This window comes from Rhinoderma darwinii, chromosome 7 (assembly GCF_050947455.1).
Source record: "Rhinoderma darwinii isolate aRhiDar2 chromosome 7, aRhiDar2.hap1, whole genome shotgun sequence".
Lineage (NCBI taxonomy): Eukaryota > Metazoa > Chordata > Amphibia > Anura > Rhinodermatidae > Rhinoderma > Rhinoderma darwinii.
The window spans coordinates 9654278-9668044 of NC_134693.1; the positions used below are offsets into that span (position 1 = coordinate 9654278).

Genomic DNA, 13767 nt, shown 5'->3' on the forward strand with positions numbered 1-13767 from the left:
GGCTTCCTGGGATGATGTTTCATCTCATGTGACCGCCGCTACAGTCTGTGATTGGCTGCAGCGGTCACATGGGATGAGACGTCATCCCAGGAGGCCGCGCTGGAGGGAGGAACACAGACTTCTGGGTGAGTATGAGATTTTTTTTTTTCCGAGTTGCGTTTTTTGCGGCGGAATCGCTGCAAACCTGCCGCAAAAAGAACGCAACAACTGCTATTTGTTAGGGGTTTTACCTGAATTCAATGGGGAAATCCTGCAACAAATAAGCAGCGTTTACGCAAATACAATTCACACGCTGCAGGATGAAATTCCGCACCGCAGGTAGATTTCTGAGCGTTTTTTTCCGCTCAGTATTTACGCAACGTGCTGAGGAGATTTGTTTTATCTCATCCACTTTGCTGCTACTGTATTTGCTGCGGATTTTCTAATTCCGTTGCAGACAAACCTCAGTATTTACGCAACGTGTGAACTGACCCGAAGATCTGTTTCAGCATCGTCTCATTCTTTTGTTTCATCGATTTTCAGAACACATCCAGACCATAATGACCCTGGAAGAATCTGTACAGCACATGGTAATGACTGCGATCCAGGAGGTAAGGGCGGGCAGATCACCCCGGTATATACTTTTACATGGATACATTCCGTCAGTGTGGATACATTGCATTTTATGGGCTAAAAGGGTTTGATTAGTGACCACCGTTTTTCTGTGCTAAAAATGTGTGAAAGTAGTTGTCAATTCCCTTCCCCCACTCCTCTTGGCATACAATGACTATAATCACAGGGGACATTTCCACCCACGGTAAAGAGAATGTTCAAGGACGTCTTTACTTTAGAACAAACATTTATAACAGTTAAAATCAACTTTAAATGTGAAGTAACTCTGGACATGCATTTTGAGTTGCATGTTATATTCTCTATTCACATAGATTCTTGTTATCATAGAGCAGAGCATTGTGGGAGCTCAGATGACCGTTAGATCATTAGTGTTCATGTCTGACATTGGGTGCAGATAATAGAAATATGAAAGCAACTTTGGATGTGACTGGAGACCTGAAATAACTTAGTGTAGCCAAACGTTTCACAAACTTCTGACATGTCATGGAGACATGTCAGAAGTTTGTATTGGTGGGGGTCCGAGCACTGAGATCCCCACCAATCGCTAGAACGAAGCAGCAGAAGTGCTGGTGTGAGCGCTCAGCTGCTTCGTGTCTGTTCGGCTTTTTACGGAAATAAATGTATCGGAGTGCGGACTAAATAGAAAGTCTATGATCCCGTACTCCGATACATCGACTCTACGGAAAAAGCCGAACAGACACGAAGAGGCTGAGCGTTCACACGAGAGCTTCAGCTGCTTCGTTCTAGCGATTGGTGGGGGTCTCAGTGGTCGGACCCCCACCAATACAAACTTCTGACCTGTCTCTATGACATGTCAGAAGTTTGTCAAATGTTTAGCTACACTTTAATATCAATACAAAAACAATAAAGCAAAGTATTTACAAAGTTACTCAACTTTTTATGTAGCTTAAAGTGGGATTCTGATCTAAAAAGAACATCTGATGTATTTGATTTTAGTTTTGATTCATTAGGCTATGTTCACACGGAGTATTTTGGGGGAGGAATATCTGCCTCAAAGCTCCAAACGGAATTTTGAGGCAGATATTCCTCCCCCAAAATACTCCGTGTGAATAGCAATGATCGCGCCGTTTTTCGCCCGCGGCCATTGAGCGCCGCGGGCAGAAAACACGCTTTCTCCTGCCTCCCATTGAAGTCAATGGGAGGTCGGAGGCGGAAGCGCCCGAAGATAGGGCATGTCGCTTCTTTTTCCCGCGAGGCAGTTTTACTGCTCGCGGGAAAAAGACGCCGACGCCTCCCATTGAAATCAATGGGAGGCGTTCTCGGGCCGTTTCTGCCGAGTTTTGCGACGCGGTTTCCGCGTCAATAAACTCGGCAAAAGACCCCGTGTGAACATAGCCTTAGTTGTAATTCTGTAGAAGGGAAATAACTTGTTTCTTCTGTTTTGTAAATGTTGTAGCTATTTATTTATTTTTCATTTTTATACATTTCCTTGGGGTCGCCATTATTAGAGACACACACGTCCTTCCTGTATTGTCTGTATAGACCGGGCAGCGTCTTGCTAGATTTTTTTTTTTTATGTGTATAGTAACAAAGAAATAAAAACATCAACGTTTAAAAATAAAAATAATCTTTTTATACTAAAAACCTGATTTAACCCCTTAGTGACCAGCCTATTTTAAACCTTGATGACCAAGCTATTTTTTTTTTACGTTTTTCCATCGTCTCATTCAAAGAGCTATAACTTTTTTTATTTTTGTGTCGACATAGTTATATGTGGACTTGTTTTATCCGGGACAATTTGTATTTTTTAATAGCACCATTTTGGGGTACATATAATATATTGATTAACTTTTTTTTTGGCGTAATAGAAAAAACCCCAGCAATTTCGCCACTTTTTTTCCGCATCTTTAATTTACGCCATTTACCGTGTGGTATAAATAACATAATAACTTTATCCAGCGGGTCGTTACGATTGCGGCGATACCAGATTTTATATGGTTTTCTTATGTTTTACTACTTTTACACAGTAAAAACATTTTTTTCAAAATTATTTGTTTTTGTGTCTCCATATTTGAAGAGCCGTAACTTTTTTATTGTTCCGCCGATGCAGTTGTATGAGGGCTTTTATTTTGCGAGACGACTTGTAGTTTTTGTTGGTACCATTTTGGAGTACATGTGACTTTTTGATCACTTTTTATCACATTTTTTTGAAGGCAGTATGAACAGAAAACAGCAATTCTGGCATTGTTTTTTTATTTTATTTTTTTACAGCGTTCGTCAAGCGGGTTAAATAACGTAATAGCTTTATAGTCGGGGTCGTTACGGACGCGGCAATACCAAATATGTGTGACTTTTTTACTTTTTTTTTTCATAATGTAGCATTTTATAAGGGGAAAACGTAAGGTTTTCATTTATATATTAATAACTTTATGAAACTTTTTTTTACTAGTCCCACTAAGGGACTTCACTATGCGATCGTATGATCGCTTTTTTTAATACACTGCAATATTTCTGTATTGCAGTGTATTACTGCCTGTCCATTTCCAACGGAGGCATGGCCTAACAGGCATCCACTACAGGCAGACCTGGGGGCCTTTATTAGGCCCCTGGCTGCCATAGATCTCATAGAAGGGTGCCAGTGGGGTGAGAGAGGGAGCTTCCTCCCTCTCCCCAAAACCACTTAGATGCAGCGCTAGCTATTGAGCGCCGCATCTATGAGGTTAAACGGGCGGATTTCTGCCCACTCGAGCAGCGCTGCCCCAAGTTCTCCGCTACCTCCTGGTAACTGAGAACAGGGAGTTTTAACTTCTCCCGGAGGCGCAGCTTTATTCTCATGCAGTGCCGTGAAAAGGCGTATGCATCAGAATAAAGCCCGTTAGTGGCCGCTGTGAAAATGCGTATTGGCGGTCACGAATGGGTTAAATAATAGTTTTCTGTGGCCATAAGTTATTGAATAGAAGTTTAGTTTGGTGTTTTTACTTTTTGCCCAGCCATAATTTCAGTGGGCGTCGTCTGTCGGAAGGATTTGCATATATTTTGATACATTATTGCATTATGTTACATCGAGTTTGTGTCTAGTTGATTGTATCACTTCTCTGGTGCAGCCGCAGCTTCAGCGTTATGTTAAGTTGCAGTAAAACACGCAATATAATCCGCTATTAAACAGTTGTCCTATAAACAGACGCCCTTCTTAAATAAAAATATTAACCTCTTCTGTACATAAAGTAGTAGTAAAAGTTTCATGAGCAGGACCCCACTCCTATGAATCCTGGTGCTAGCCCACCCTGCAGCCTTGTCACCATTGATAACCCTGCAGCAGAATGCAAGCTTCATTTAAAGGGGTTGTCTGGGCACGGACCGGTTTTTCATACTGATGACCCATCCACAGGATAGGTCATCAGTGTATGATCGGTGGGGGTCCGACACTTGGACCCTGCACCGATCAGCTGCCTCTGGATGGCTCCGATCACAGTATATTGGCCGAGCTGCAGTACTTCAGCTCTGCTCTTATTCAAGTGAACACTGCATAACATCCGGTGCCCGGAGGCAGCCGGAACAGCTGGTCGGTGCAGTTGGTGAGTCCGGGTGTTGGACCCCCACCGATCATATACTGGTGCCCGGACAACCCCTTTAATACAGTTCATATTCTGTGTATAGAAAACATTCTGCCTCCGCTGCTGCTGGGCTGAGAGAAGATGCAGCAAACTGATTCCCCCAGAGCTGCTCTTCTCTGTTATCAGATCAATCCTGCTTGTAAAGAGAACGACTCCCATTATAGAGATATAATAGAGAATTGCTATTTAGGAAGACCTTTAATTTCTGGGACAGGAAGTAGCTGTCTGACACTATTGTCAGCCATATTAACTTACTTGGAACTAATTTCTCTGTCACCCAGCGGGTCTTCTCTCCCTGTCTGTCCATCCCTTTAACTGTGTACAGACAGGCATGATTGAATCTGTATCTGTAGAACGTGAGACGTGATCTTGTATCAGTGACCAAATGTTTGTAGTTGTCATGAATTACATGTATGTGTGTATTGTGTCTTACAGCTGATGAGTAAAGATGTCGTGGACTCTCCAACCATCGAGTCACCTGGAGATCTGGAGCAGCAGGTAATACGCTCTGTATCATGTGAAGGAGGAGACACAAAGTGAACACTGACTGTTTTTGAATGGTCTGTGCTGCTCCATAATGCATACTACAGGCCGCTATAAACGGCACATTTCTGCTACTGGCAGAATCGCAGGCAAAGGAATTTTATCGAAACTTGTTTATAATCAAAACCTTAAAGGGGTTGTATCATCACAGGCAACACCCCTCACTTGGGAGCTGATTTGCTGATTGCCATGCGTCAGGCTCCGGACACCCCGTCAAAATAAGGTACTTGCCAGGAGTGTCATGAGCCAGACCCGTGGTGATCAGTTGATCGGCTTTCAGCCAGCAGCCGCTGCAGGGGAAATGTAGTATTGCATGGCGGCCATTCAGAGGAATTGGATAATAATGGAAGGCTCATTTCTGCCAGAGCGGGAGCCTCTCTTACGGAGCGGCTGTCTGTTCTGGCTCATAAGAGGGGGGTTGCGAGTGGGTAGCCCTCCTCTAAGAAATCCGGTTGTCATGAGACAACCTCTTTAAAGGTGTTCTCCAGTTAGAAAACCCATTTCCATCTACCCTATTAGTCAATTCTGAGTTAATAGAGGGGGTCCTCTGACCAGGAGATGAGTATCCTGAACAGAGTGGAGAGTGGTTACACAGGGGGTCTCCCTCTTTTGAGGACCTGTCCTGTATTACACAGACAACACATTGATATGAATCGCACTATGTAATACTTCATTTCCCCTGTGGTGGCGCTGCAGAAAAACTGAACACTGCCAGGTTTCCCCACAGATCACAGCTGATCGCTGGGGGTCCCAGCAGGGGGACGTTCTGTGATCAGCTTATTGTCAAGGGACCCTGTAACAAGCAGGGATTGTCCACAGAGAACCCCTTTAATGGATCGATTCCAAGAATAAGTGCATGTTAGGGAATTGCTAGTTGTGCACATTTTCACCACTGCTTCGCATGCTTTACAGAGGGGCTTGGATCCCCCCATAGCCCTGGTCTGTATTCCTCACTTCATATGACTTTCACAGTTATAGCTGACCAGTCACTATTTGCACTTTATTATATGAGGTTATTGGACCCGGTCCATGGGGGACTCCTCTTTTCGGGTAATCTTCACTATTTTACATGTTTTTATATATATATTTGTAATAAAGGATTGTTGCTTTTTCTAGTGTAGAGTTTCTGTGTGATCCTTGTATAGGTGTTCATACTCTTCTATCACACAGTCAGTATAGGTTTCTATATGTGCTTATTGGCCCTTGTATCTTAGTAGGTGTTCTGCTTTATAGAGGGACTCCTGAGATCAGTGACTATGACATTGTATCAGTCTCATCATCAGATGCTACTTTGAAGTGATAAATGTGGTTGGGAAATAGGGATTTATTCTGGATGTCTCGCCTGTACCCGCCACACCCCATACATAGAGACTGAGTCACCCAGTGAACGCTCTGCCTGTCGCTGCCCGCACCGTGGTTTGCTGCTATCCGCAGGCAGAGGAACGTTTATCGGCCTACATGAAGCCATTAATAAGACCAGGCCCGGCACTAGCCTAGTAGTCATTCTATGTTATATGGCTGCACAACCAGTCCTTAAGTCCCCAAGCTGATCTATAAAACTGCTAATAAACCTAATAGAAATCCTTTATATTGTAGAACATGAGCAACGAGCGGGTGAAGTGTGCGAGTCTCAGCGTGGGCTCAGTCACCGGTCACCAGGAGGCCACGAAAAATATATCACAGCGTATATGCCAATAATGAATATTATACAAGCCATTCATTCATGTGTGTATTGTCCAAGTATCACCCCATATACTGTAATATACAAGTATCCCCCCATATACTGTAATATACAAGTATCACCCCATATACTGTAATATACAAGTATCACCCCATATACTGTAATATACGAGTATCCCCCCATATACTGTAATATACAAGTATCACCCCATATACTGTAATATACAAGTATCACCCCCATATACTGTAATATACAAGTATCACCCCATATACTGTAATATACGAGTATCACCCCATATACTGTAATATACAAGTATCACCCCATATACTGTAATATACGAGTATCCCCCCATATACTGTAATAAACGAGTATCACCCCATATACTGTAATATACGAGTATCACCCCATATACTGTAATATACAAGTATCCCCCATATACTGTAATATACAAGTATCACCCCATATACTGTAATATACAAGTATCACCCCATATACTGTAATATACAAGTATCACCCCATATACTGTAATATACGAGTATCACCCCATATACTGTAATATACAAGTATCCCCCATATACTGTAATGTCCAAGTATCACCCCATATACTGTAATATACGAGTATCACCCCATATACTGTAATATACAAGTATCCCCCCATATACTGTAATGTCCAAGTATCACCCCATATACTGTAATATACAAGTATCACCCCATATACTGTAATATACAAGTATCACCCCATATACTGTAATATACAAGTATCCCCCCATATACTGTAATGTCCAAGTATCACCCCATATACTGTAATATACGAGTATCACCCCATATACTGTAATATACAAGTATCACCCCATATACTGTAATATACGAGTATCACCCCATATACTGTAATATACGAGTATCACCCCATATACTGTAATATACGAGTATCACCCCATATACTGTAATGTACGAGTATCACCCCATATACTGTAATATACGAGTATCACCCCATATACTGTAATGTACGAGTATCACCCCATATACTGTAATATACGAGTATCACCCCATATACTGTAATGTACAAGTATCACCCCATATACTGTAATATACAAGTATCCCCCCATATACTGTAATATACAAGTATCACCCCATATACTGTAATATACAAGTATCACCCCATATACTGTAATATACAAGTATCACCCCATATACTGTAATGTCCAAGTATCACCCCATATACTGTAATATACGAGTATCACCCCATATACTGTAATATACAAGTATCACCCCATATACTGTAATATACGAGTATCACCCCATATACTGTAATATACGAGTATCACCCCATATACTGTAATATACGAGTATCACCCCATATACTGTAATGTACGAGTATCACCCCATATACTGTAATATACGAGTATCACCCCATATACTGTAATATACGAGTATCACCCCATATACTGTAATATACGAGTATCACCCCATATACTGTAATGTACAAGTATCACCCCATATACTGTAATATACAAGTATCCCCCCATATACTGTAATATACAAGTATCACCCCATATACTGTAATATACGAGTATCCCCCCATATACTGTAATATACAAGTATCACCCCATATACTGTAATATACGAGTATCACCCCATATACTGTAATATACAAGTATCACCCCATATACTGTAATATACGAGTATCACCCCATATACTGTAATGTACGAGTATCCCCCCATATACTGTAATATACGAGTATCACCCCATATACTGTAATATACGAGTATCCCCCCATATACTGTAATATACAAGTATCACCCCATATACTGTAATGTACAAGTATCACCCCATATACTGTAATATACGAGTATCACCCCATATACTGTAATATACGAGTATCCCCCCATATACTGTAATATACAAGTATCACCCCATATACTGTAATATACGAGTATCACCCCATATACTGTAATATACGAGTATCACCCCATATACTGTAATATACGAGTATCCCCCCATATACTGTAATATACAAGTATCACCCCATATACTGTAATATACGAGTATCCCCCCATATACTGTAATATACGAGTATCACCCCATATACTGTAATATACGAGTATCCGCCCATATACTGTAATGTACGAGTATCACCCCATATACTGTAATATACGAGTATCCCCCCATATACTGTAATATACGAGTATCACCCCATATACTGTAATATACGAGTATCCCCCCATATACTGTAATATACGAGTATCCCCCCATATACTGTAATATACGAGTATCCCCCCATATACTGTAATATACAAGTATCACCCCATATACTGTAATATACAAGTATCACCCCATATACTGTAATATACGAGTATCACCCCATATACTGTAATATACGAGTATCACCCCATATACTGTAATATACGAGTATCACCCCATATACTGTAATATACAAGTATCACCCCATATACTGTAATATACGAGTATCACCCCATATACTGTAATATACGAGTATCACCCCATATACTGTAATATACGAGTATCACCCCATATACTGTAATATACGAGTATCACCCCATATACTGTAATATACAAGTATCACCCCATATACTGTAATATACGAGTATCCCCCCATATACTGTAATGTACGAGTATCACCCCATATACTGTAATATACGAGTATCCCCCCATATACTGTAATATACGAGTATCCCCCCATATACTGTAATATACAAGTATCACCCCATATACTGTAATATACGAGTACCACCCCATATACTGTAATATACAAGTATCACCCCATATACTGTAATATACGAGTATCCCCCCATATACTGTAATGTACGAGTATCACCCCATATACTGTAATATACAAGTATCACCCCATATACTGTAATATACAAGTATCACCCCATATACTGTAATATACGAGTATCACCCCATATACTGTAATGTACGAGTAATCACCCCATATACTGTAATGTACAAGTATCACCCCATATACTGTAATATACGAGTATCACCCCATATACTGTAATATACGAGTATCACCCCATATACTGTAATATACGAGTATCACCCCATATACTGTAATATACGAGTATCCCCCCATATACTGTAATATACGAGTATCACCCCATATACTGTAATATACGAGTATCACCCCATATACTGTAATATACGAGTATCACCCCATATACTGTAATATACGAGTATCCCCCCATATACTGTAATATACGAGTATCACCCCATATACTGTAATATACGAGTATCACCCCATATACTGTAATATACGAGTATCACCCCATATACTGTAATATACGAGTATCACCCCATATACTGTAATATACGAGTATCACCCCATATACTGTAATATACGAGTATCACCCCATATACTGTAATATACGAGTATCACCCCATATACTGTAATATACAAGTATCACCCCATATACTGTAATATACAAGTATCCCCCCATATACTGTAATATACAAGTACCACCCCATATACTGTAATATACGAGTATCACCCCATATACTGTAATATACGAGTATCACCCCATATACTGTAATATACGAGTATCACCCCATAAACTGTAATATACGAGTATCACCCCATATACTGTAATATACGAGTATCCCCCCATATACTGTAATGTACGAGTATCCCCCCATATACTGTAATATACAAGTATCACCCCATATACTGTAATATACGAGTATCCCCCCATATACTGTAATATACGAGTATCCCCCCATATACTGTAATATACAAGTATCACCCCCATATACTGTAATATACGAGTATCCCCCCATATACTGTAATATACGAGTATCACCCCATATACTGTAATATACGAGTATCCCCCCATATACTGTAATATACGAGTATCACCCCATATACTGTAATATACGAGTATCACCCCATATACTGTAATATACGAGTATCACCCCATATACTGTAATATACGAGTATCACCCCATATACTGTAATATACGAGTATCACCCCATATACTGTAATATACAAGTATCACCCCATATACTGTAATATACGAGTATCCCCCCATATACTGTAATATACGAGTATCACCCCATATACTGTAATATACAAGTATCACCCCATATACTGTAATATACGAGTATCCCCCCATATACTGTAATATACGAGTATCCCCCCATATACTGTAATATACGAGTATCACCCCATATACTGTAATATACGAGTATCACCCCATATACTGTAATATACAAGTATCACCCCATATACTGTAATATACGAGTATCCCCCCATATACTGTAATATACGAGTATCACCCCATATACTGTAATATACAAGTATCACCCCATATACTGTAATATACGAGTATCCCCCCATATACTGTAATATACGAGTATCCCCCCATATACTGTAAATATACGAGTATCACCCCATATACTGTAATATACGAGTATCCCCCCATATACTGTAATGTACGAGTATCACCCCATATACTGTAATATACAAGTATCACCCCATATACTGTAATATACGAGTATCCCCCCATATACTGTAATATACGAGTATCCCCCCATATACTGTAATATACGAGTATCCCCCCATATACTGTAATATACGAGTATCCCCCCATATACTGTAATGTACGAGTATCACCCCATATACTGTAATGTATGACTGTTGCCCCCGCACACTGTAAGTCTCAGTTCTGACCTCTCATTGTATCTGTTGTTTATATTTATAGAATTTTGATGATTTTATTTCAGCTGAAGAAATCTCTGGAGTCCCTTCAAGAGGCCGAATCTGAAAAGGAAGAACTGAGACAAAGATGCCAAGAACTGGACCTGCAGGTGAGTACATGACGGGTGACCGCGGACACCCCACTGCTTCATCCATCATGGTGGCAGACACCCCACTATGTCATCCATCATGGCGGCGGACACCCCACTGCTTCATCCATCAATGCCGCGGACACCCCACTGCTTCATCCATCAATGCCGCGGACACCCCACTGCTTCATCCATCAATGCCGCGGACACCCCACTGCTTCATCCATCAATGCCGCGGACACCCCACTGCTTCATCCATCAATGCCGCGGACACCCCACTGCTTCATCCATCAATGCCGCGGACACCCCACTGCTTCATCCATCAATGCCGCGGACACCCCACTGCTTCATCCATCAATGCCGCGGACACCCCACTGCTTCATCCATCAATGCCGCGGACACCCCACTGCTTCATCCATCAATGCCGCGGACACCCCACTGCTTCATCCATCAATGCCGCGGACACCCCACTGCTTCATCCATCAATGCCGCGGACACCCCACTGCTTCATCCATCAATGCCGCGGACACCCCACTGCTTCATCCATCAATGCCGCGGACACCCCACTGCTTCATCCATCAATGCCGCGGACACCCCACCTCTTCATCCATCAATGCCGCGGACACCCCACCGCTTCATCCATCAATGCCGCGGACACCCCACCGCTTCATCCATCAATGCCGCGGACACCCCACCGCTTCATCCATCAATGCCGCGGACACCCCACCGCTTCATCCATCAATGCCGCGGACACCCCACTGCTTCATCCATCAATGCCGCGGACACCCCACTGCTTCATCCATCAATGCCGCGGACACCCCACTGCTTCATCCATCAATGCCGCGGACACCCCACTGCTTCATCCATCAATGCCGCGGACACCCCACTGCTTCATCCATCATGGCGGCGGACACCCCACTGCGTCATCCATCATGGCGGCGGACACCCCACTGCGTCATCCATCATGGCGGCGGACACCCCACTGCGTCATCCATCATTGCGGCGGACACCCCAGGGTTTTTTGAGGTCACACAGGACATTTTTATGTCTAATCTTAATAAGTGTGAATCTATACATTTCACGTCCATATCCCCTCCGTTTTTTGTGACGGGAGTTCTTTGATACCTCGTGCTCCGAATGTGGGAATATATTTTAGTTTTCTTAAAAAAATCCCCACAACTGCAGCAAAGAGTAATCGGGATCCTGTCATATTTGCTGCTCACTTGGGACAGATGCTGTTCAGCAGTCGCTACCACCAGTGTCAGTGAATAGAAGCATTCTTGTTAAGAGCCACAGGATGAAAATCCATCCTGACCTCATACTTCTCACAGCCGAGGGTTTGTTACAATTGTATCCAGTCTAGACAATCCTCTGGTGAGATAAACACAGCACAAATCTCTCTTATGTACTGATAGTTTGTTACAATGTGTCAGCACCTGGAGTCCAGACTGTTTAGCTCACAGATGAATGTCTAGACTGGATACAATTGTAGCGAACCCTCAGCTGTGAGAAACTTTAGGACTGCACAAGTGTTTAACCTTTGGATGTAAATAACGTTTCCATTTAATGACAGCTAGCAGAGATCTTGGAAATGGGGAGGAATTGAGACACAAAGTACATTAGAGATTTGCAAAACGTTTCATCATACATTGATTAAGCTTCATTTACATATAAAATCCTTAATATCATCCGGCAGTGTGTCATGTGTGAACACAAGCCGGGTCCTCCAGAACGAGAGCCGTTCCTTTTCTTAGTAGATGACCCCCGTTTTTTATTCTATATGTCCTAATAGGGCAGGCAGAAGAGTAGACAAGCCCCTTTAAAGTGACAGTTCCCCATTAAAATTGAGTTTTGTGTTCACGCTGACCGGCAGCGCTCCAGCTGACGTCTCTTTTGTGCGTGTCATTGTGATACGATGTAAACATAACATTTTTGGAAGAAAAATCTCTCTTGCCCGTACTATATATCCATCGTATCATGCGGCCGGTTAATAAGTAACGCGACCACTAGACACTGGGATGGCATTAGACACTGCTGGCCTCGCTCCCACGCCTCGTGGCCGATCAGTCGTTTGTATTTGCTGCCCTTGAAGTGGCTCAAGGCGTCCAGTTCACCGGTTTTATAACATTCCCTTTTATATAAGGGGCCCGGCAATTATGCAACACAACTCCGTATCACAACCTTCACCCGTAGCTGACGGCAGGGCCCGGGCAGCCTCTCAGCGCTCTTTATTACCACATGTTTCATTTATAGTCTCCGGCAGCTGCCATTTTGGAACCCAGGCGTGTTATTCTAATGTAAAGTGTATTCTTAAAGGGGATGTCCAGGATTAGAAAAACATGGCTGCCAGAAACCGCAGCTCACCTGTCCATGGTTTGTGTCTTGTATTGAAGCTCCGCTCCATTGCAATAAATAGAGTTGAGCTGCATTACCGCCCTCGACCTGTGGACAGGTGTGGCGCTGTTTTTTGCAGGGAGCAATCTTGGACAACCCTTTTAAGAGCCTTTTAACCCTAAAATAAAATATCAAGACTCAAGTCCTTGAGTTATAA

At 42.2% G+C, this 13767-nt stretch overlaps 1 protein-coding gene across 1 annotated transcript in view; it reads left to right on the forward strand.

Moving 5' to 3' along the window:
• The window catches only part of HOOK1 (hook microtubule tethering protein 1), a 52160-nt gene that overhangs the window by 23919 nt on the left and 14474 nt on the right, over positions 1-13767 (forward strand). Inside the window, exons 6-8 of the mRNA XM_075832702.1 lie at positions 523-590; positions 4623-4685; positions 11154-11237. Of these exons, the coding sequence (XP_075688817.1) occupies positions 523-590; positions 4623-4685; positions 11154-11237 (215 nt within the window). The remainder of the gene's footprint in view (positions 1-522; positions 591-4622; positions 4686-11153; positions 11238-13767) is intronic.